At 40.8% G+C, this 20,760-nt stretch overlaps 1 protein-coding gene across 10 annotated transcripts in view; it reads right to left on the bottom strand.

Annotated features, from left to right (window-relative positions):
* Positions 1–605: 605 nt before the first annotated feature.
* The window catches only part of shank3a (SH3 and multiple ankyrin repeat domains 3a), a 140,030-nt gene continuing 119,875 nt past the window's right edge, over positions 606–20,760 (bottom strand). For 5 of the 10 annotated variants that reach the window (XM_008411317.2, XM_017305278.1, XM_008411321.2 and 2 more), the window contains 10 exons: positions 20,522–20,604; positions 17,875–17,999; positions 17,377–17,512; positions 13,612–13,692; positions 13,407–13,430; positions 12,684–12,811; positions 11,844–11,949; positions 10,453–10,979; positions 8,250–10,357; positions 606–1,266 (listed from right to left, as the gene is read on the bottom strand). In XM_008411317.2, coding sequence (XP_008409539.1) covers positions 702–1,266; positions 8,250–10,357; positions 10,453–10,979; positions 11,844–11,949; positions 12,684–12,811; positions 13,407–13,430; positions 13,612–13,692; positions 17,377–17,512; positions 17,875–17,999; positions 20,522–20,604 — 3,883 coding nt within the window. In that variant the 3' untranslated portion in view covers positions 606–701. Of the gene's footprint in view, positions 1,267–2,683; positions 2,733–6,582; positions 6,630–8,249; positions 10,358–10,452; positions 10,980–11,843; positions 11,950–12,683; positions 12,812–13,406; positions 13,431–13,611; positions 13,693–17,376; positions 17,513–17,874; positions 18,000–20,521; positions 20,605–20,760 lie in introns of those variants that run through there. The other 5 variants (XM_017305277.1, XM_017305279.1, XR_001776702.1 and 2 more) reach the window with 4 other exon arrangements.

Raw genomic sequence — 20,760 nt, forward strand, 5'->3', positions numbered from 1 at the left:
GGGGGGGGTTCCTCCTGCGGAGCTCCGCCTCTGGGCTCAAAAGTCTTCAGTTTAAAAACGATAGCAGGTATTCAGAAGACACACCTTTTCAGAGCTGCTATTTCCATAGCACTGTGTTCATCAGAGTTGATTTCAGTATAGAAATATTTTTGAAAGGCAACTGAGTTTTCTGTTTGGAACGAGAATCCTTCCTCCTCCTCTCTTACTCAAACTGTCGAAGGCTTTCAGAGGCCTAATACGAGAGGGGAGAGAGGTAGAGAGGGTGCAGTGAGAAAGTGTGGGTGTCATTAAGGAAACAACGCAACTTTGCAGAAACCAAATGATCTAATTGGAGCACCCGTGATTCTTCTTAGCAAAAAAAAAAAAGAAAAAAAAAAAAGACCAGACATCCTTTTTGGGATGTCTGGTCTGATTTGCTCTAGGCAAGAAGGCAGAGCCGTAAAGTGAGTAGAGGGTAAGAAAAAAGAAAAAGGGATGAATGTACATTGTATGAGTATTGCCTCTGCCTCTTTAGTGCATTGCCAGGTGCGGGGTATTAATGCAGAACAGAAAGTTGTCACTAGGAACCACAGGAGAACATTTTAACACTGAACATAAAAAGCAGCTGGAGTAACAGAGGAGTGTATTCAGTGGATTCCTTATTTTCATCTAATTCAGGCTTTGTGTCTTTCTTATCCTGTTGCTCTTTTTCAGGGCGAGGGTCAGCTCTCCAGCAGCAGTTTCAGCGCTCGCTCAATGTTCATACGGTGTCCGACCCGTGTCACTCCCAGCTCCGCAAAGTCCTCCTTGGTTAGAGCCGGGAGGTGAGAGCCTTCGATCTCGTGTTCCTGAAACCCCGCTCTGTGCTCTCCCAAGTTGATGCTCTCGAGCCAGTCTCCAACATCGTACTTGTTCCACAGGTGGAGGGGCTTTTGGTGAAAGGGTCGGAGGGCTAAAAGCGGTGAGCCTAAGCCAGGGGAATGGGAAGGTGACGGAGAGCGAGAGCGAGAACGTGCGCTGGAGCTCCTCATCACAAAGCGCACCTCTTTAGGCTCCTGGGGTAAGCTGAGACTAGAGGACTTGAGGATGGTTTGCGGCGGTGTAGTTGGTGAGGTTGGCAGGCCGAAGCCTGAGAATCGTCCAAGGGGGTCACCCCGATCAGGTGAGCCTGAGCCGGGGCTGGGCGCGCGTCTGGTGACGGGATAGCGGCTGCCGGGGCGGATGGTGTATGTGGTTCCATAACTTCTCTGGGAAAGGGTGTGGAGCTCGCCTAGGCTGCTAAAAAGTCTGGTGGAGACACAGAGTTGTAGAATCGTCAATAACAAACAGTTAAAGACAACTTTGAAGAAAGAGACCAAGCTTTGGGGTTTACAGTGCCTGTCAAAAGTATTCATTCCCCACCATTACTTTTACATATTTGTTAACATTAATAACCACAAGGTTCAGTGTATTTTATTGGGATTTTATGTCATAGAGTTGTGCTGCACCATATGTCATAAATGCATTTTTATTGAAATATCACTGTACACGGTTTGCATATAATGGAGAACTGCCTGGACCACAATAAGGGTCCGATGCATTCAGGCACTCTGGGGTCTAGATCTGCTATGAACCCAAAGCACAAAGACATTGACACTTTTTATTTAGTTCACAACATTATTAACGCATGTCATATGTTTTTTTTGTTTTTTTTAATATTGTGCAGGTCTATGATATGCTAACACAAACTAACACATATGTAAGACGTGTAGGGAAAAAGAAAACGTAATTAGATTTTTATTCTTTTAACAAATAAAAATGTGAAGTGTGGTATGCATCTTTATTGGGTCCTCTTTAATCTAGTACCCCTACGAAAGTGTGGTGCTCTGAGAAGTCGCCTAATTAGCAAAGTTTGGCTATGGATTATTAATTTTAGCACAAAGAAAGCTGTTCTGTGAATGCAGACTGAGAGCTACAATATCAAACAAATGCAGGCAGGTTTACAAAAAAAATCTGAAAAGCATTAACTGGAAAGTACAAGCATCACTGTATTGCATCATTACATAAACCACATACTCACATGTTCAGAAACAGAAGGCATTTGTTTAATTAGAACTTTTTTTAAATGTTTTCTCCTTTGTGTTTAAAAATGCAAACATCTTTTTTGATCTGAATATATATACACATCTATGTAGTATTTAAAACGTACAAAGCTGTTGTCTCATTTGATTAAAAAATAATGCTTATCTATGCTGGACTCAAAGCTCAGATTTGATAAGATGACCATCCAACCCAGTCTTACCATGTGGAGCATTTAGAAGAAGTTTAAGAAAAACATCTTATGCTTCTTCAGCAGAAACAGTATCTGGAGCCCAACAAGAAGTACTCAACAAAGATACCTCAACACTGTTTAAAGAACAATAAAACCAAAGACTGAGATTCATCTACGACTAGTCTAATGGAGGGAAAGATGATTAGAAAGAGGGATGGAAGAGAGTGTAAAGCTAAAAAACTAAGAAAGATTGTCTTGGTGGAAGCAGGCAGAAGCAAGAAGGATATATATAAGTATCATTCATGCATTTTATCCAGACTTTATCCCTCTACTCTATTTGCCTGGAGCTTTACTATGAGTGACGTTCGAATGACAAAAATGTAATGGAGCAAAGGTTGCTCAGGCTGGAAAAAAATGATCAGATTACAGGGAGCCAACGGGCTGGGATGAGCTTCATGCGCACTTACACAGTTGTCCTGCCCTCCTGGGCGCACAGTCAGTTCTAGACCAATCAGATCAGAGCAGCAGGGCGGGGCATGCAAGGTGAGCAGAGAGAGAGCAATGGGAGAGAATGTTAGCATCACTCCATGAGACGCAGCCTGCTAACCAGACCCAATATATGCTTTGGCCAACTCTGCTGCCTTCAAGGTCCCGTATGTGTGTGGGTATGTTCTGATTCTGGATTTAGATGGATTTGCAAATGTGAGTGTGCTTGATTACAGCAGCAGAGTAAGTTTCAGCACAACAAAGTCTGACCAGTGGGCCATATGAGAGAGAAATGAGCACACTGCTCACATGTAAAACACTGTACAAAAAAACCAAAAAACTAAACAAACAAACAAACAAACAAGCAAACACGAATGAATAAATAAACTGAAGGCACATGTCTCTGGACCTTTGTGACTGTTTCCACATAAAATGGAAACTAAAACTCAACATTTGTACATGGTGCTCTGCGGGGATGTGTGCTCATTATCATGTTATGTTGAAGAAATAAAATTCTTTTCAGCTTAAACATGATTTGAAAAACCTACAAGGTGAACCAGTAAGACAGTCAGGGACCATGGCCATTCTCAACACAAACACTGAAAAACAAAACAAAGCTAGGTAGTGTACACAAACAGCTCAAATAATTAAACCAAACACCACAAATGAAAAAAATTAGAACACAGTTCTATCATATACAGGGTTTGGGAAACAGTAAAGACAGAATGGAGCATCGTGGTGTGTGGAGGGTGTGAGATGGAGTAGCATTACAATTAGAAGTGCTGGGAGGCCAATGATATATGAGAAGTCCTCCAGCAGGTGAAAAGGATTAAATGTAAATGCAGAGTGATAGAGAAAGAGGGATAATGGTGTGTATGATCATTTTTATCACAGCCAAAGGCAATTAACTGTCAGAATGGAAATGGTGGGAGGGTGAGAGGAATCTGAACTGGATGTTACACCATGTGCTGTGTTTGAAGTCATGGCCTTCTTCACAATCCACAAAATTCAAGAACTCATTTTTATACTTTTATACTATTCCCTACTCAATATCCTTACTGGTCAGAAGAATATGCAAGTCACTTTGACCATCAATACAATCTGCTAGTTAGGAACCCTGGTTAACAACAGTAACAAAATTCTGACCCCACAAAAAAAGAAACCCATAACATTCAGAATATCTAAGTAGACTGACAAAATGAACCAAATCCTAAGGAGCCCCGTCTCAAACTCTAAAGGATGCAAAAAAAAAAAAAAGTGCAGTGCCTGGGTGCCTACCTGCAGTGCCTACCAGTGCAATGGCTGACATCACCATACCCACCAAGTGTCAATATCCCATCCAATAACAGCTACAGGTGCCTCTCAATTAGTTAGAATATCATTAAAAAGTTAATTCTGTTCAGTAATCCACATTGAAAAGTGAAACGCCTGCATTATATTGATTTACTTCACACAGCGATACATTTCAAATGCTTACATCTTTTCATTTTGATGACAATGGCTTACAGCTAGTGAACTCAAGGTCAGTTCCTCAGAAAATTTTAATATCACATTAAACAAATAATAAGGATTTTAGCACAGAAATGTTGGCATACAGAATAGTATGTCTGTGCACTGTACAGTGTATGCATGTAGTGCTTGGCCAGACCTGAATACTGTATCTACGCAATGTACCACTGAGGCAAATAACTTGTGGTACTGCTGAGGCGTTAGGAAATCCCAAGTTGCTTTGACAGCAGTGTTGAACATTGTTGCGTCTAGTGTTTCTCATCTTTTTCTCGACAATCCTTGATAGATTCACCATGTGGTTTAGGTCAGGCAAGTCTGCTGGATAATCAAGCACAGTGGTGCCACAGTCACTGAAGAAAGTATTAGCCAAGGGCCCACATCATCTCTATAAGACTTGTCAGAAGATAACCTAGTATTATTAGTAAAGCACTTGGTAAAACACAATAGGTCAACACCAATAGATGACATAGCTCAACAGACTGCAGAACGTTTATACAGGACCTCAAGGAACTTGACTCGATGATGCATTTCTTCATGCTTCTTTGCTTCTAGTCTTTAGGACCTGGATTTCCAAATAAAATGCGAACTTTGCCTTAATTGGAAAAGAAGACCTTGGATGACAGTGTAGCAACAGTCAAGTTCTGTTTCATATTAAAGACACTTCTGCACGTGTCACAGCTGCAGTCCATGTCTTGAGGACTTCTTTATGTGGTGGCATTTAAATCACCAGTAACAGTCTATGCCAATTTTTTAATGAGTTTGCTTTACAGTCTTCTCAAGGCTGCAACTATCCCTATGTTTTCTAAAACATGTCATTTCCACATAACTTTACATTATTAAGCTTAAGAGTTAAGGTTTTGAATAATAATCCTTTTATGGCCTACACTCTTTGTGGAGGGTATCAATGACAACTGAACAACGGTCGAGTCAGCAGTCCTACAAAGAATTTTGATGGATAAAATAAAAGTAGGTAAATCTAAAAAAAAATTGTTTCACTTGGTGTAACTTAAAATTATCAAAATAAATTGAACAAGTACACAATATAATGAATCTGAATAATATACAAGTTTCATCTTTTTAATTGAATTACTGAAATGAACTTTTTTTATGACATTGTACCTCATTGAAATGGAAATGTATTTTGATAGTTACACATTAAGAAGCAGTGGATTTTTATGTTACGATTAATCAGTGTACAGTAAGGATGAATAATCCATCCATTCTACTCCCTTATCCGTGCAGGCATGTGGAGGGTTGTCTATCTCCAGTGGTCATTGAGCAAGAGGTGGGGTAACTCTGAAACCAAACCATTTCTGTAGACACCTAACTACAACTCTAAGAAACAAACTGAAAACACTAAACTGAGTAATTATACAGTTTTAGCTATATAAATAAAAAAAGATAGAACCCCAAAGTGAAAGGAATATTCTTGATTATGAACTTAATTTGTATTTGCTACTAATCTGAACACTAACATTTCTTGTGACGTTTTTAAATTACCTGAGTTTTCAACAAGAAGGGGCAAAAAATACATATTCACATAATGCAAATTTTTTTCCAGCAAACACAAACCTCTCATAGAGGAAAAATAGATATCCCACCATTTATTTGACAGTTATGTAAAATGACCTTTGACAATGTAAGGATTTTGCCTTTTGCTTGGGTGAGTAACAGGGGAAGGTAAATCCATAGATAAGAAAATAACAAGTTTAACTAACACTTATATTTAAGTCCTGTTCAAATACTTCTTAAAAATACATCCCCAAATCGTTGAAGTCATCACTTTACGTACCATGAAGGTGGTAATGATAAGGGGAAAAACTGTATTTTCAGTTTTTATCAAGTTTGTATTGTGATGTCTGCAAAGGGTAGTGGATAGAGGGATGTATTGTGTGACATTTGAACGAAGACTTAGGAAAACGCAGGAAGGATAGATACTAGATCATAGGTTAGAAATAAAACATAGCAGTGTGTAAGTAAGTACATGCCTTGAATCATGTTACATTGTTTGCACTAGTAGTTATATTACTTTACATAAACATTTGTATGTGAGTAATGTATACCCACAGAAAAGTTTTACGACACCAGCTTATTGACTACTACAAAATTTTATAAAAAGGTCAAAGATTGTGACTTTGACAGCATTTGACAAACTACTGCCTTTGAAACTACTTATTTCTAAAACAAAAAATTTATAACAATCATGACACTTGTGTTGTAAAACTTTTATGCAAACAAGGTAACAATGTTTTAAGGGAAACAGGTAAAGAGAGTTGCTGAAAAGGTTTCTAGATGTTATTGTGCTTAGTTTATAGGGTAATTGTGTAAGGTATGTTAAAAAAAAATATTTGGTTTACCCTAGAGTCTATAACTTTAAGGTCTAGTTTCTTCGGTGTCCCCACATCTGCAGAAATATAGAGGATTTACATTGCACTTTTAGGTATGTAGTAGAAAAAACACCCACAGAAAACAGACTAAACCATCACTGTGTCTCAGATGTCACAGATAACCTTCTAGTAGCTTTGTGAACCATATGTTCTGTGCCACTTTTTGAAGCTAAAACCAACTATATGGCACAAGGACAGGAATATGCTCGAGACTTCTAATCTAGAAATGCAYAAAAAAAATCTGTTGATGACCAGAGTTATACAGTTTTCAGCTTGATTGGCTTAGAACAATAACAGTCCTATACACAATCTAAAATCAAATCTATTTTCTATTAGTGAAAGAGCCACACTAAGTACTGTGTTGCACTGACAACATTACTTTTTGGTTTAGACACAATTACCGAGTGCGTTTTGGTATCAGTGAGATATACAGTAAGGCCTTAGACTATCTTGCTCAAAATATTCAGTCATCTGCCTGCACAAACTCAGTGAAATGTCATTTCTAATTTTCCAGAAAAGCTTTTTACAAGGTTAAGTGTTGTTTAAGGGAATTTTTGACAATTCTACCAGACTTGCATCTGTGAGGTCAGATGCTGGTCAAGATGTAGTGTCACTTCTAGTTCATCCCAAAAGTTTTCTACGGGATAGAAGTCAAGACTGCATAGCCAGTGAAATATTTTACCCAAATTTGTCAGCCACTTTATGAATGGAATACCAGTGCACAGTGATGTTGGAACAGGAAGGGACCATCTCCAAAATGTTCACGTAGTATAAAGAGCATAAAACTGTCTCACAGTGCTTTGATATGCTTAATTAGCTCATTTTCTCTAGGTAGATATTAACCTCTAAAAAAAATAGTCCCACACCATATTTTCCTCTACACCAAACTTTGCACTTGACACATCGAGTCCTGATCCAATGCTTTCTAATTGCACTTGGGTATTGTAATGCTCAGTAGCAGTAGCTTGGATGCTAACCATGATAATTATTCAAATAAGCTGCTATAGAAACAGATACAATCTTTTTTTTTGTTWTAAAATAAATAAACAATTCCACAATGACTGCTCTCTCATCCTTATAATAAATTTGTGTTTGCTGCCAGTATAAAAAATAATTGGCTGCTTACACAAAAAAGCCTATGGAAATATTTTGAATGTGGTTCTATTATCCTCTAAGTTTCAGTTCTTATAGAGAAACAAAAATCTACTAAAAACTGTATCAGCAAGTCAAAGCTTCACAAAAGTGGAGATTGTAAATTCTCCACAAAATTTTTAACAGAAGATCTACATGCCACTAATTTTCACAACAATGCATGAGACATCTAATCTTCATAACCATCAACTATAGACTGCTAATAGATTTACATGAGGTGAGTGCAACAAGCTCAAACAAACAGCAGGAATTGACACTAGAGAGTCATGTATTCAAGGAGTAACAAAGGTGCTGACAAATGAGTAAACACATATAATGGTGGTTAAATGCTATCAATGTCCTTTGATATGCATTTTGTCCTACTGGAACTAGGCACTCTGCACTGATAAGTACAGCGTGAATAAACTCTAACGCTATCATTTTTGCTGCAATTCTCTAATGTCTTTAGTCACTCAGTGCTAAAGACATTCTTGATATCCTCTTACCTTGCACCTGCCACAGGTGACTTTCTCCCAGGGTCAAGAGAGGCTCCCAGCGGCTCCTCACCCAGTGACCTAGTGTCTTTACTTAACTGCTGTAGACGTGAACTGAGCTCTCCCATAACTGATGGTTTTGTGCTCTCATCTGCACCTAGCCCAAGTCCTAGCCCACCAAGATTGCCCAAACTCCCAATCCCTAGCCCTACCCCCGGTCCTCGAGGTTCTACCAGATCCCCCCAYAACTTGGACCTCCGTTGGAAGAGATAGCGTGGCTTGGTCGGAGCTAGACCAGTAACTGAGGCGGAACCACCTGCAGGAAGCCCAGTTCCACCAGCTGCTGCAGCAGCAAGTGCAGCAGCCTGTTGCTGGGACAGCAGCTCACTATCAGAGCTCTGCTTCAGCAAAGGGTCCCTGAAGGTGACGGGGCCTTTACTGCCTCCTATCTGGGATTTGAGTCGAGGCTTAGGAGGCACTGGCGGCTTGTCAAGAACAAAAGTCTGCCCGTCAGCATAGGAGGTGTGCGTGGTGTGCGTGTCAGCAGGCTCGCCACTTTCTGAGGACAATGTAGACATGCTGGAAACTGTAGAGACGGTGCTGGTGGTCTCAAGATGATGGTCTCTCTCTCTGTCACTGGAGCTGCGCGTGTCAGCCTCCTCCACACCTGAGTCAGCTGCAGAACCAGCCTCGCCCACTGGTGGGGGCTCCAGAGGGTCAGAAGTTTTCCCTGAGACAGCTGCTGCACTGGGTGGAGGTGGTGGCTGAGGAGGCTGAGGCTGGGTGGTTGTCACAGTTGGGGTTGTTGGGGTTAAGGGAGTTTGGGGTGTTGGTGTGGCTGGTGTAGCAGGAGACAGAGCAGCTTTAGCGGATGACACTGGTATCCCCTGTGCCTGGGCCAGCAACCCATTTGCAAACTCATCTGGTGGAGGAACTACCCCAATCTTACGTAGCTCCTCTCTTGTTTCCTCATCGCTGGAAGATAACATAGCCGGTGGTAAGGTGACCGTGTAGGCATCCACATCCTCTTCTGAGCTTCCCTGAGCCAGGCTCTTCTCTTGGGTGGGACTGGCAGGACGCTGAGTTTGAGGCTGAACCTGGAGTTGAGTTTGGGGCTGGGCAGCTGTGGGAATGGGGGATTTAGCCCGTGGACTCTGTGATTTGCTGGGCTCTATGGTTGCAGGCACAGGTTTCTGTTCTATCCCTGACCCCACCCCAACAGCCTGACCATTGCTGGTCGCATGAACCATGATCAGCCCAGCTGTTTTCTGCTGTGATGTATCCATAATGCTGATCAACATGCTTTTTTTATCCTCTAGTCTCTTTTCCTCCTTCCTCTCCTCAATTCTAGCTTCCATCTCTTGACGGAATGATATAGGTGATGATGATGTAGTCCACTGTGATTTGATGGGTTGAGGAGCCAAAATATTGGCCGGGGAGGATGATGTGCCATACCCCGCTGCCTTGGCGCTTTTAGGTGAAAAAGGGGGYGATGCAGTTACTCCATCCCCGTGTGGAGACTCTTTGGTCTGAGTGTCAGAGAACATTACAACCTGGCCTACTCGCTCTTGTTTAGTCCGAGGCTCTGGGCTGCCAGTTGGGGACTGACTCTGAGAGGTCAGTGCTCTCTCCCTTGCGGCCAGCGCAAGAGCTAGTGGTGAATTTGGGTCCAGAGGCTTTCCTGTGAGTGGATGGATAAAGGTGGTCCCACTAGGTGAGGGGCTCAGAGCCAAGGCAGGGGGAGGAAGCTGTCCAAGCTCTCGAGTTAACAGCCGTTCATCGATGGAGTGAGACTGAGTCAAAGAGGGGGAGTCAGGGCTTGTTGTAGGCGACCCTTCCATGGTCCCAACAGAAAGGAAGACAGTGGATTTCCTCCGCTCTTCAAGGCGACGTTCACGATCTTTTACTGCTCCAGCAATAGCAGCAGCAAATGGGCCTTTACCCTGAAACAYCATCTCTCCTTGGGCTCGCAATCGCTCTCGTTCAGCCATGAGCTGCTGCTGGTAGTAGTCGACACGGCTGGTGTGCGTGTGCCCATGTGGGTGTCGTCCTGAGGGTGAGCTCTCTCGTGAGTGGGCAGCAGCTAAGGCTAGACTAGCCTTTTCTTGTGCATCTTCTACCTACCATTGGAGAAATGAAAAGGAAAATTTAAGCTCAGAAATCCTTTGCCATTTTTTAAGAATAAATATGAAACTGTTATTAAGACACAACCTACCTGTAGCTGTTTCACCAAAGGACTTTTTTTTCTTTGGGGCTTTGTGGGTGTGAATAGTCCAATGCTGAACTGACCCACATTTGCGTAAGGGTTGTCAATTACCCTCCCCTTTCTTTTGATTCGCTCTGGTGGAGTAGCAGCAGAGGGACGGGGAATTTCAGTAGGCTCTACAGGTAGATGGGAGGAGTCCTGTAGGATGATCATTGAGCGAGCTTTCTTCTGTCTCTCGATGTGTGTGGCTTGCCGCTGAGCGGCTTCGTAAGGCAGGTCCAAGGAGGATGGCTTGAAGCTGGATCGGCCTCCAGGCTCATGGCCTTGACTTTGGGTCCGAGACGGGGGAGGAGGAGGGCAAAAAGCTGGAGGAGGACCCGTGTCTAAGTAGTAAGGAGGTGGAGGAGGTGCCGTCTGAGGAGGTGGAGGGATAGGATGGGGTTGTGAGTGGTCTCGGAGGCTATCTGTCATAGAGGAACTACGTGGAAATCTGTGCTCGCCTGCAAGTGCAGACAGTCTATCCTCTTCTGTGGCACCTGTTGACAGAGGGAAAGGGACAGGTTATTTAATTATGTGGCATGGGTTGGGTTACTGACAAAGAATCACTTATTTAAAATATACCAGGTTCACAGTTAGTTAATAAAAAAAAGGCTTTCAACTGGAAATCAGCTCAGTTTATGATTCCTTAACAAAACATCTTATGATAAATCTTTTAGAAAATATTAAATATTGTTAAAGTTGTTTTGAGAGCCAACAATTCCATCTGTATTTATTACAAAAGCAAAACATCTGCACATACTAAGCCTTATATTTTCTGGGGTTTCTCTTGTTCATTTTCTACAGAACACTGTGCTAAATCTGCTTTATAGTCACCTACTATTTGGATGGTAACTATAGATTACAAATATGTTTATTAAAAGTGTTGTTATTTATTTATTTATTTTACAGATGTTTGTTTACACTCTGATATAATATGTAGACAGATGTTTGTGAGCCAGCACACCAAAAATTGTGAGCATTATTAGATAATGTGAGGATTTTTGCACAATTTGTTCACAATATTTATTAATATGTACYTGTCTTTGGGTTGGGAAATTTTGACGATTTTCATTATTGTTATCGTACTGTGTCGAGTAAAAGCATGCTTGCAAATTTTCACACTTTTTACTGCACTTGCTTGAACATCTTGCAGCCCCTTCTGGAGTCAATACTGTTTTGAAATCAAAATTAGCTTAAATTATTTATGGTATTACCATATTCTTAGTTTCTTATCAAAACCAGAAGATTTAACGTGTTTGATGTTACTTTGTTTAAAATGGCGATTTTCCATAAACCTTGTACAAAAACAAAACAAATTGTCTTTCTGATTTAATTAAGTAAATCAGGAATTAATGTTTTACCAAAAGACTTGGTCCTGGACATGCCTTTAGGGAATGGTATGTGACCTCTCTCGATACCCGGGTGCAGACCTCCATGTAGCGTCATCCCTTGTCTCTCAAACAGCGACTGCAGCACAAAATTCAGAACTGACAGTGTAATCAAAGCCACTTTAAAGAAACTTCAGTAAAATCTCTATAAACCTATAGCAGAAATAGTCAGTAACTGTGTGGATTACTGCATGCTGTGACCGCCTTGGGTCATTTTTCTTCCTCTCTTTTGCTTCTAAAAGAAAAATACTTTTTAAATCAAACTTTTGTTTGTGCAATATTTTTTCACAGGAAAGCCCCGACTGAATGACAAAAATAACATAAAAACAGAATGAGGTTTTGGAGCCTGAACTTGAATCATTAAATCATCAGATTAAGGTACCGTAAACATGATGTTTGTATGTGAAACATGGTTGTATTAAAACAATTTAAATAAGAGTGGAGTAAAATTCTTCAGCTGTGGTGTTTAAGAGTCACTACCAGTTTTCACAAACTCCTGATGTCAGTCATTGATATTGTGCCAAGACAAAATCTAGTTATAGTGTTTAGGGGGCTTTTTTCACACATCGGCAGATTGGATTGGTAAGCTTTTGTCCTTAATAAATKAAATCATAATTTAAAAACAGATTTTTGTATTTACTCGATTCATTTTTATCCAGTTTTAAATTTTATTTTCTAATCTGAATCATTAAAGCGTGACATAAAAAAGAGAGAAAAAAACAGAAGAACTTTTTTATTTCAGGAAGAATTGGTATGTGGAGCAGCATGGCACAGAGAGCTGTCTGGAAGTGTGCTGTGTGTAGGTTCACTCACACTGATCTCTGCTGGTGTTATTCTCCTGCTGGTAGGCCGTTGTTTGACAGTGGCTGCTCTGTAATCTGCCTCCGGGGGCTGAGAATGCAACATAGATTCCTGCGATGCCAACATCTCATCTAGTCTTTCTGTTAAAAAGGAAATGAGCCAGAACTAAATGCTAAGATGTAAGACCATGGAAATGTTCTATCATAATCTCCAACATGGATGTCAATGGGAGAGAATGAAAAGACAAAATCCAAAACATAGCTCCATGCTGCAGTGTGAAATCTGGATTTGTGTTTTGGGTGAAAAATGATTTGTACGTTTTTGCTAGTTCTCGTCTCTCGAACCAAGAGGTGAAAAAACAGAGTGGAGAGCAAAGTACAGCCAAAGAAAGTCAGAAAGTCACGGTTTAGGTGGTCTGTTGTCCGAATCAGTGAAATTCTTGCATAAATTATTCCCCTCTTCTGCCGCTCCTCACGACTGAAAATAAAAGCAGCAAGCAGGGGAAGCCTATACCGCAATGCACATGCACAACAGCGATAGAAAATTTCAGGGCACAACTGGTATATATATTTTACTGTCTGGTGCACCCTTTTCTAATGCTGCCCTGGGCAACTGCTCAAATGGCTCAGATCAAAAACTGCCTCCGGTCCAAATCCGCACTGCTCTAATGACACAGCAGTGATAAGTCATGATTATGACGCTCAGAGAAGTGTCAAATTCTTGCCTCAGACTCACCTCCTCGTCTTCTCCGAGCAGATGCTTGGTGGGAAAAAGATAGCGTCAGCAGAGGAGGGAAAATGACAAGAACAAGGCGACACAAGTGACTATTCTAAAAAAAGTTGGGAGACACGTTATATTTTAACGACAGAGTCAAGTAGGAAATATGAAAGAAAAGGAGGAAGAGAGTGCTGAGTTTGTTCGCCAGTTCTTAGGCACTCACCCAGTTCCTCCAGCTCAGCYGTCATGGACTTGGAGCGCAGCGTCAGGGTGGTGCTTGGAGCTCTCTTGGGTGGAGGGGGAGCTGTGGAGACAAGGCATGGAGTTGAGGACGATGTAGCTGTGGATGAAAATCCTTTGGCTTTGCGACTCAGTGCCCTCTTGGCGTCCCCCAGTCGGCCGGCCCATCTGGTTTTCACTGCTTTGATTTGCGTGTAATCGAGGGAACTGGAGGTCTCGCACTTGTTGGCGCTGCGGCTGAAGCTCAACTTCTTCATGTTTCTCTCTTTGTCTGATGGCTTATTAATTTCTCTTTCGTCGCAACTTTCAGGTTTGTAATCTCTGTGCTGCCAAAATGTCCCTCTGTTGAGGAGCCCATTGGCAGTAAATGAACAAGTCACTCGTCTCTGTGGCATCCCGAGCTGTTCGAATCCTTCCGTTAAACACAGAACAACACAATTTGTCTGCTACAATAGAAGGCATAAGTGCAATGTGTGCATAGAGGAGAGGGAGCAACTCATCCATCTTCCCTTTAATATACTGCCTGCCTTGAATTTAGCAGATGTGCAATTGATAGAAACACATTAACACTTCAGTTTACACTCACATGCCTGCACTCACACAAAGAAAACTCCTTGAGGGAAGACATAACGACACGAGGGCCGACAGACAAAGAGATGACAGCAAATTTAACGGCTAAGGAAAATGATGCGCTGCAGCCTTTACATTACAAGAGCCCTTGGGAACCTTCCAAGCTCACTACACACACAAGGCAACTGGGCTGTTAATTCCCAGGCAAGACAGTAAATCATATCTGCCAAACAATGGATTCAAAAACCAAACCGCAAAGTTACAGGCTTCAAAATAAATGCAATTAAATAGTGTGCATAACTAAACTGGAAAGAGAGCCTTAGCAGCAACAGCAAAATATCATGCAGTAAGATAGTATCGGTAAAGCCACAGCCCATTACCAGCCTTTACAGGATAACGTCTAAAAGAAACCAAATTTCTTGTCAATCACTCAGTCAGCTCGCTCTAAGACCAACCAGCTAACACTGAAAGCAGCCCTCTAGAGCCGTAACTCCCTAGATCGCACACAAGCCCCGATGCAGCAGCTGCACATCTACTGTACATACGCCATCCCGGGTACTGTCCACACCAAATATCTTCATTTCCTCAGCAGCCTGCACACTCTGCTACAGAAGCAGGGAGCAGAGCAGATAGAGGAGGATGGAAAAAGAGAGGCTCAGATGGAGAGAGAGTGTTGCAGTTGCTGTAATGTAATGCTTAATTCAAACATGCATTGTAGTCACCATAGCAACGGTGGCAGTAGTGAGGCCACGCATGGTGCAGAGAAATTTGTATTTGTATTTGTGCTAGGGTGAAGCGCAATAAGGAGAGTTTGTCCAACCGGAGTCGGTGAGTGGCGGCAGATGGTGCTCAGCGAAAAGAACAAAGGAAAGGTGAAGTAAACTAAGGACAAGACTTTTGTTTTTTACCTCATCTGAAACAATCCATTTGGTTGATCACAAGACATATTTTTCAGCACTTTAATCTCTTTGTTTAAAGGGCAAATGTATCTTAGTGCCACCTACTGAAGCCTGTAGAAGTTAAAACTGTGAAATATAAATAAATCTTAATTGGCATTTTGTTTTTCAACACAAATAAGTAATTGTAAAAGCAAGAAGGTTTTAACAGTAAAATGCTGYTAGCCACAGCTCTCTTAAAAACAGAATTTGAATGCAGTATGCCCTGTTGTATTTTGGAGAAAGACTGTTTTCTTGATCTGAAAAGATCTTTATAGCAAAGAATCTTGAAAAGATGTTTGACAGCTATATACCAGAACACAATTTAAAAGGAAAAATTGTAAAACAAAAGAAAAAATATGTTTGCCCATCCAAGGCACTTCAAACAAAAAGGCCCACAACATTTGACCACTCTCATTCAAAATTGTGGAGTTCATTTAAATAGATTTTAAGAATTAGCACTTCTTTTTTTTTTTTTTTACCTTAGTCGTCAGTTTAATTTTCCCATTCCCACACTGCGCTGCACCTCCATTTTAACCATCTAAACCGTGTTTGACAGAAGAATTCGGACATAGTCCTTTATCATTATTCCGCCTACTTTCTGCAATTCCCCAGTTCCTGTGGTAATAAAACAACCCACAGTGAAATAAAAACGCCTCCATGCTTCGCAGCTGGCACCGTGTCCTCAGGTTCTACAGCCTCAGTCCAACTCCTACAACATCAGTTAGTTCAAACCTCAGGTYCAACAGACCACGATCCCAAACACACACAGAAAGAGAATAGACAAATCAGGCTAACATTATGATGTAGAAAATTACCCATAACTCAACTCTAAAGTTTACAAATTTTGCTTAAACACTTAAACCTGTGTGGATTAGAGTATGCCTTCAATAAAATGTGTGCAACTCATTTTTATTTTTTATTCTCTGAAGGTGTAAGTTCATCATTACACCACCCCGAAAAAGAATAATTAAAACTATAATAAATATAATATTTGTTCTGATAACTTATATATGTAAACTTTGTACTTTCCCTGRTTTAGGTGTAAGAAAGACAAAGAAATATGCGAACTGAGACCACAAATCAGTAATAGAATTTAGCATAAAGGGCACTCACCTATCTTAGAGCAAACCCATTTATTTCTGTCTCTAAATTTCAACAACCACTACTATTCTAGCATGCTTTACAATGTACATAATTGTAAAGTTTGGAGGTTACTATGTCATGATTGTGTGGGTGCAAAGTAATGGCAAACTGGTTAACATGGAAACCGCATAAATTTACAACATGGAAATATTCCTGACAACATAGAAACACCAATATGTGTGTAAAACCCAATTACGCATTTCCATTACAACACGTAATGCACTGAGCTTCAGAATAATTGTAAGGASTTGTGTTTAAAAAAGCTTTATTTTCATTCACCACAATGTATTGAGAACACAATGCACTCTATGTGAAATCATAACATTAAGAAATGTATTAAACTCATTATTGTTCACCAGAACGTGGAGAAAACAATAAATATTTGGATGCTAAGAARTTGAAGTCTGTGCTCAAAGTGAACATCTCTTTCAGTGTTTAAGTTTATATTAATCTTTATAACCACTGTTTCAGAAAACKTCWTGTCATCTATGTTGCATACCACCGACCATGTCTGGCACTCATGTACAAATGGCCACTCCCAAGACCACTTATGATGGTTCTAGGACAAAAATGAAAATTCAGCTCTCTTACTGGTGTGTTTGGGGTCAGAGCTATTTCCTTTCAMCATGCTGGACTTAACCTCTTCAAAGTAATTTGAGGTATTTTAACTTTTGTATGACTCATATGTGATAAAACAGCATGAGCATGAGAATTATCCTTGAACAGCACAGTACCRAAGTGCACWGTGACTTGAATACAGTGTTTAGGGGATGTCTGACAAACTGTTTGCAGCTCCTAGATCCAAATAAAATTATCTCTTTTCCACCAGCAGAAAAGTTTTTTTCTCTCTTTTTGTCAGTCCCTGTGTTCTTTAGTAAGTTACAATCTCTTCAGCACATTTMGTTTTGTTATACAGAACTAATACCGTCCACTCTTTTCCATGTGCCTTATCCCATCATGTATACTACAGACCTGACTCATAACATTAAACATAAACGTTAGTTTGGAAACTTAAYGTGAAAATATAAAGTTTTTTTTTTTTACATGTGAGTTGTAATCTTTCCTTAAAWGACATTATTACTTCCAAATAGCCTTACCTTTCTTTCGAACAATTTCTTCCGACTCTGGCTTGCGTGTGACAGAAACAACTTTCATTAGGAGTCGGCTCCCCCCTTGGCGGATTAAAGACACCACCTGCTTGTGGCCCACCTTCACAACATTCACCCCGTTCACCTGGACAAAATGCAAGAAGACAGAAACTAGGTCAATGCTGATGAAATTCTGATCAAATTCTGGTCACCTCACATGAAACATTTGCAAGTCACAAAATAAATAATACAACAGCATTGTTATTATTATTAATATTATTATTGTTGTTGTTTATGATATCAATTAATTATCCCACAAAGATTATTATAGTGTTACCTCTAAACTAATTGAAAAAAAGACTTCGCTGTAGAATGCACATACTAATGAAATCGGTTTACTCCTGTGTTCCAGAAATTTCCTCCATCTTCAATGTTTTGAATGAAGACACAAACGCACGCACGCACGCACGCACGCACGCACGCACGCACGCACGTTTTCTTAACTACCTCAATGAGAAAGTCCCCCGTCCTGAGACCAGCCCTCCAGGCCACCCCCTCCACGTCCACTGACTCCAAGTACTGCAGGGCAGGGAATGCTGGGGTGGGAGTGAACTCTTCAATAGGAGTTTCGGCTATAAAGAATAAAACAAACAACATTCAGAACTACAATGTTTGTCTGGAAAGTATGGCAGTTAAAAGCATACACCTCAGTGCCTCAGAGATTCGGAAAATAAAACTGCTGCACATTCCAAGCACCAWGCAATTACCAAAAACAACATTTAGCRAAATACTGGCTGGATTTTAATTGTTCCATTGTTTTCTTGTTTTGGGGAACCAAATAYTGCTCTACMAAGRAGAAAACGGTTTTAATTACTTTATCTGGTTAAGATGTGTTGAGAGAGTGATACACACAATATACAGAGGAGTCCAAAAATAGCAATGYGATTTAAATATTGTCTTTAAAACTTAAAACCTTAGAATCACATCCAGCACATMAATTTMTGCAGCCATTAGCGYTGGATGAGTATTTTATATTTCTCCTTAGTGAAAACTAACTGTTTAAGAGGTGGACAACTTATTTCATGCTTAAATCCCTCCCTCTATTCTATGATTCAGTTGRAGGCRACATCCRTCCAGACCGGTCTGTGTCTGGACAGCAGTGAAAAACTTGAGGACAAATTTGGCCTGACACTTTAATTTTCAACAGCTTAACAGTCATTCTGTCCCGGGACAAACCAAAGGACCCGTCACTGACCTGATGTTACACCCTACATTCTTCAAAATCTACTTTGAAATCWGACAYAGTTCAAATGATTAGACTYTGTGAGGAAATATTCTAGAGATATTTTTAAGTGTTCATTAACTTAACAGAATTTTGCTTGAAGGAAAAAAAAGTCACAACCAGAGATAATATACGTGACTTTTGTCTGTACGGTAATCTGTATTAAACCATTTTTAGAGCTTACTATAGGTAACCTGCTGCTGTAGCTGTAATGTGCCATGTCATACAAAGGTGAGCTTGATAGAAACAGTGAAAGTATAATTTATAGTACAGATATATCTGTGCAATGCAACAAAATTATTTGCACCTATTTACAGATTTTCTTCTTAAATATTGGAAAGAAAATAAAGCTCGGGCAGCTGACATACGTAAGCGCAATGCCACTTGACACACAACTGGCAAAGCAGCCAATCATTGTCTTTGGCACGGATTGGCCAAGAGTAAGATAAGGAAGACTATTAGCTTCTGTGGTTGTGCAAAGATGGTTTATTCACAGATTTTTGTTATTTGTGAGCCTCTGTGGGTTCTAACGTTAACAGGTCTCCACTGATTGGCATATATTTACTAACTAAACTACACAATGCTTCATGCACAATAAAGGTGATCGGAGGAACCTAAAGCCTTCATGTGATTTTACTGCAGTGGAGCTCTTACCAGCTGCTGTCACATTTTTCTTTCCTGCCTTGTATGCTGGCATATTAAAAGAAAGTGTCATGCAGGTCTGAAGAAGAGAAAATGAAAGAAATTTTGTGGAACATCAAGTACCTTCATGCCTTTAAAATGTCTGTCATACTTGATGTAGCCCTTTTCTGAAAAGTGCATTTGGATTAGAATCAAGGTGAGGTGTCCACAGTGTTCTGCTGAATCAGGATAACCTGTTCCTGAGACATCGCCGTCTTTTTTGYGTGACCCAAACCAACTGTGTTTACGTTAATGAAACCAGAGAATTATAGTTACAACATTAATACTTTAAGTGAATATGCCTGTTTTGCATACTGAATCCAACTTATACTCGCTTCAATCCATGAACAAACACGCAGCTCCGCATGAAAACCCCCAATCTATATGCAGACAATCTATAGCAATATTTTGAGTGCAGCATTACAAATTCTGTTTAATCTCAAAGAAAGTGTGAGTAAATCACTGACACATGAGAGCTCTCAAAGGACTACTAAGTGAACCGCAGTGTGTGTGTCTGAGGGTGCTGGAGAGTAAAAGAACGAGTAAAAAAGAGAGTGGGGCGAGCCAAGATTCATGGTAGAGAGTGACAGAGCAGTAAAGCACACTCAGACTCCCGGCAAGCTGCCGAAGAGAGGATGCCATGGTAACCACCACGAACGGGGAGCTGGCACGTGTGTGCTCGTAAAAGCGAATTTGCGGTTAYGGAGTATGAGTCAAAAGGTGGATTTGGTTAARAAGCGGAAGGGCTGACAGAATTTACTGATAATCAACAGGAAGGATGAAGGAAGGATGCATGGGAAGAAAAGAAAGAGCAAAAATGAAAGKAATACTAGAGATGATGTTTCTCTACTAAAGCCTAACGCCATGTGCGATGAACAGATGGGACAGCGAGCAGACAGCTCGGCCAAGGATGACGCTACCAGAAGGTCTACATGCTCTTTCTCTCTCTCTTACACACATAACACGCATGCACGCATGCACACACAGACTCCTGAGTGCATCTGAGTAAATAAGCTGATTGTGGACCAAAGCCGCTTGTGTTGTTGACTAACACAGTCACAATACTGACTGAGATGAACTCAATGACTCAGATCATCTAACTCCTTATGAGAACAGATCAATGTCACGCATTGAAAAGCACAGGCGCTGTGGGCGGGAAGGTTCCAGGTGTCGGCGAGCTTTATAACTCACCTTTGGCTCCACGCAGGACAAAACCAAACCCCTCATTTTCTTTCTTCTGTAAAACAGCATTCTTCTCTTCCACGATGTAATCACTGTCGAGAAAATAGCACAGGTAGAGCAGGGGTGAGTTCAACACCATCGTCGCACACGCAAACAAAGAGGGTAAAGGGTAGCGGAGTGAAGAGCGTCGACTGGTTGGGGGCTGAGTCGCTGGAGGAGGTGGAGAGGCACACACAACCCACACACAC

Source organism: Poecilia reticulata, linkage group LG6 (assembly GCF_000633615.1).
Source record: "Poecilia reticulata strain Guanapo linkage group LG6, Guppy_female_1.0+MT, whole genome shotgun sequence".
Taxonomy (NCBI): domain Eukaryota; kingdom Metazoa; phylum Chordata; class Actinopteri; order Cyprinodontiformes; family Poeciliidae; genus Poecilia; species Poecilia reticulata.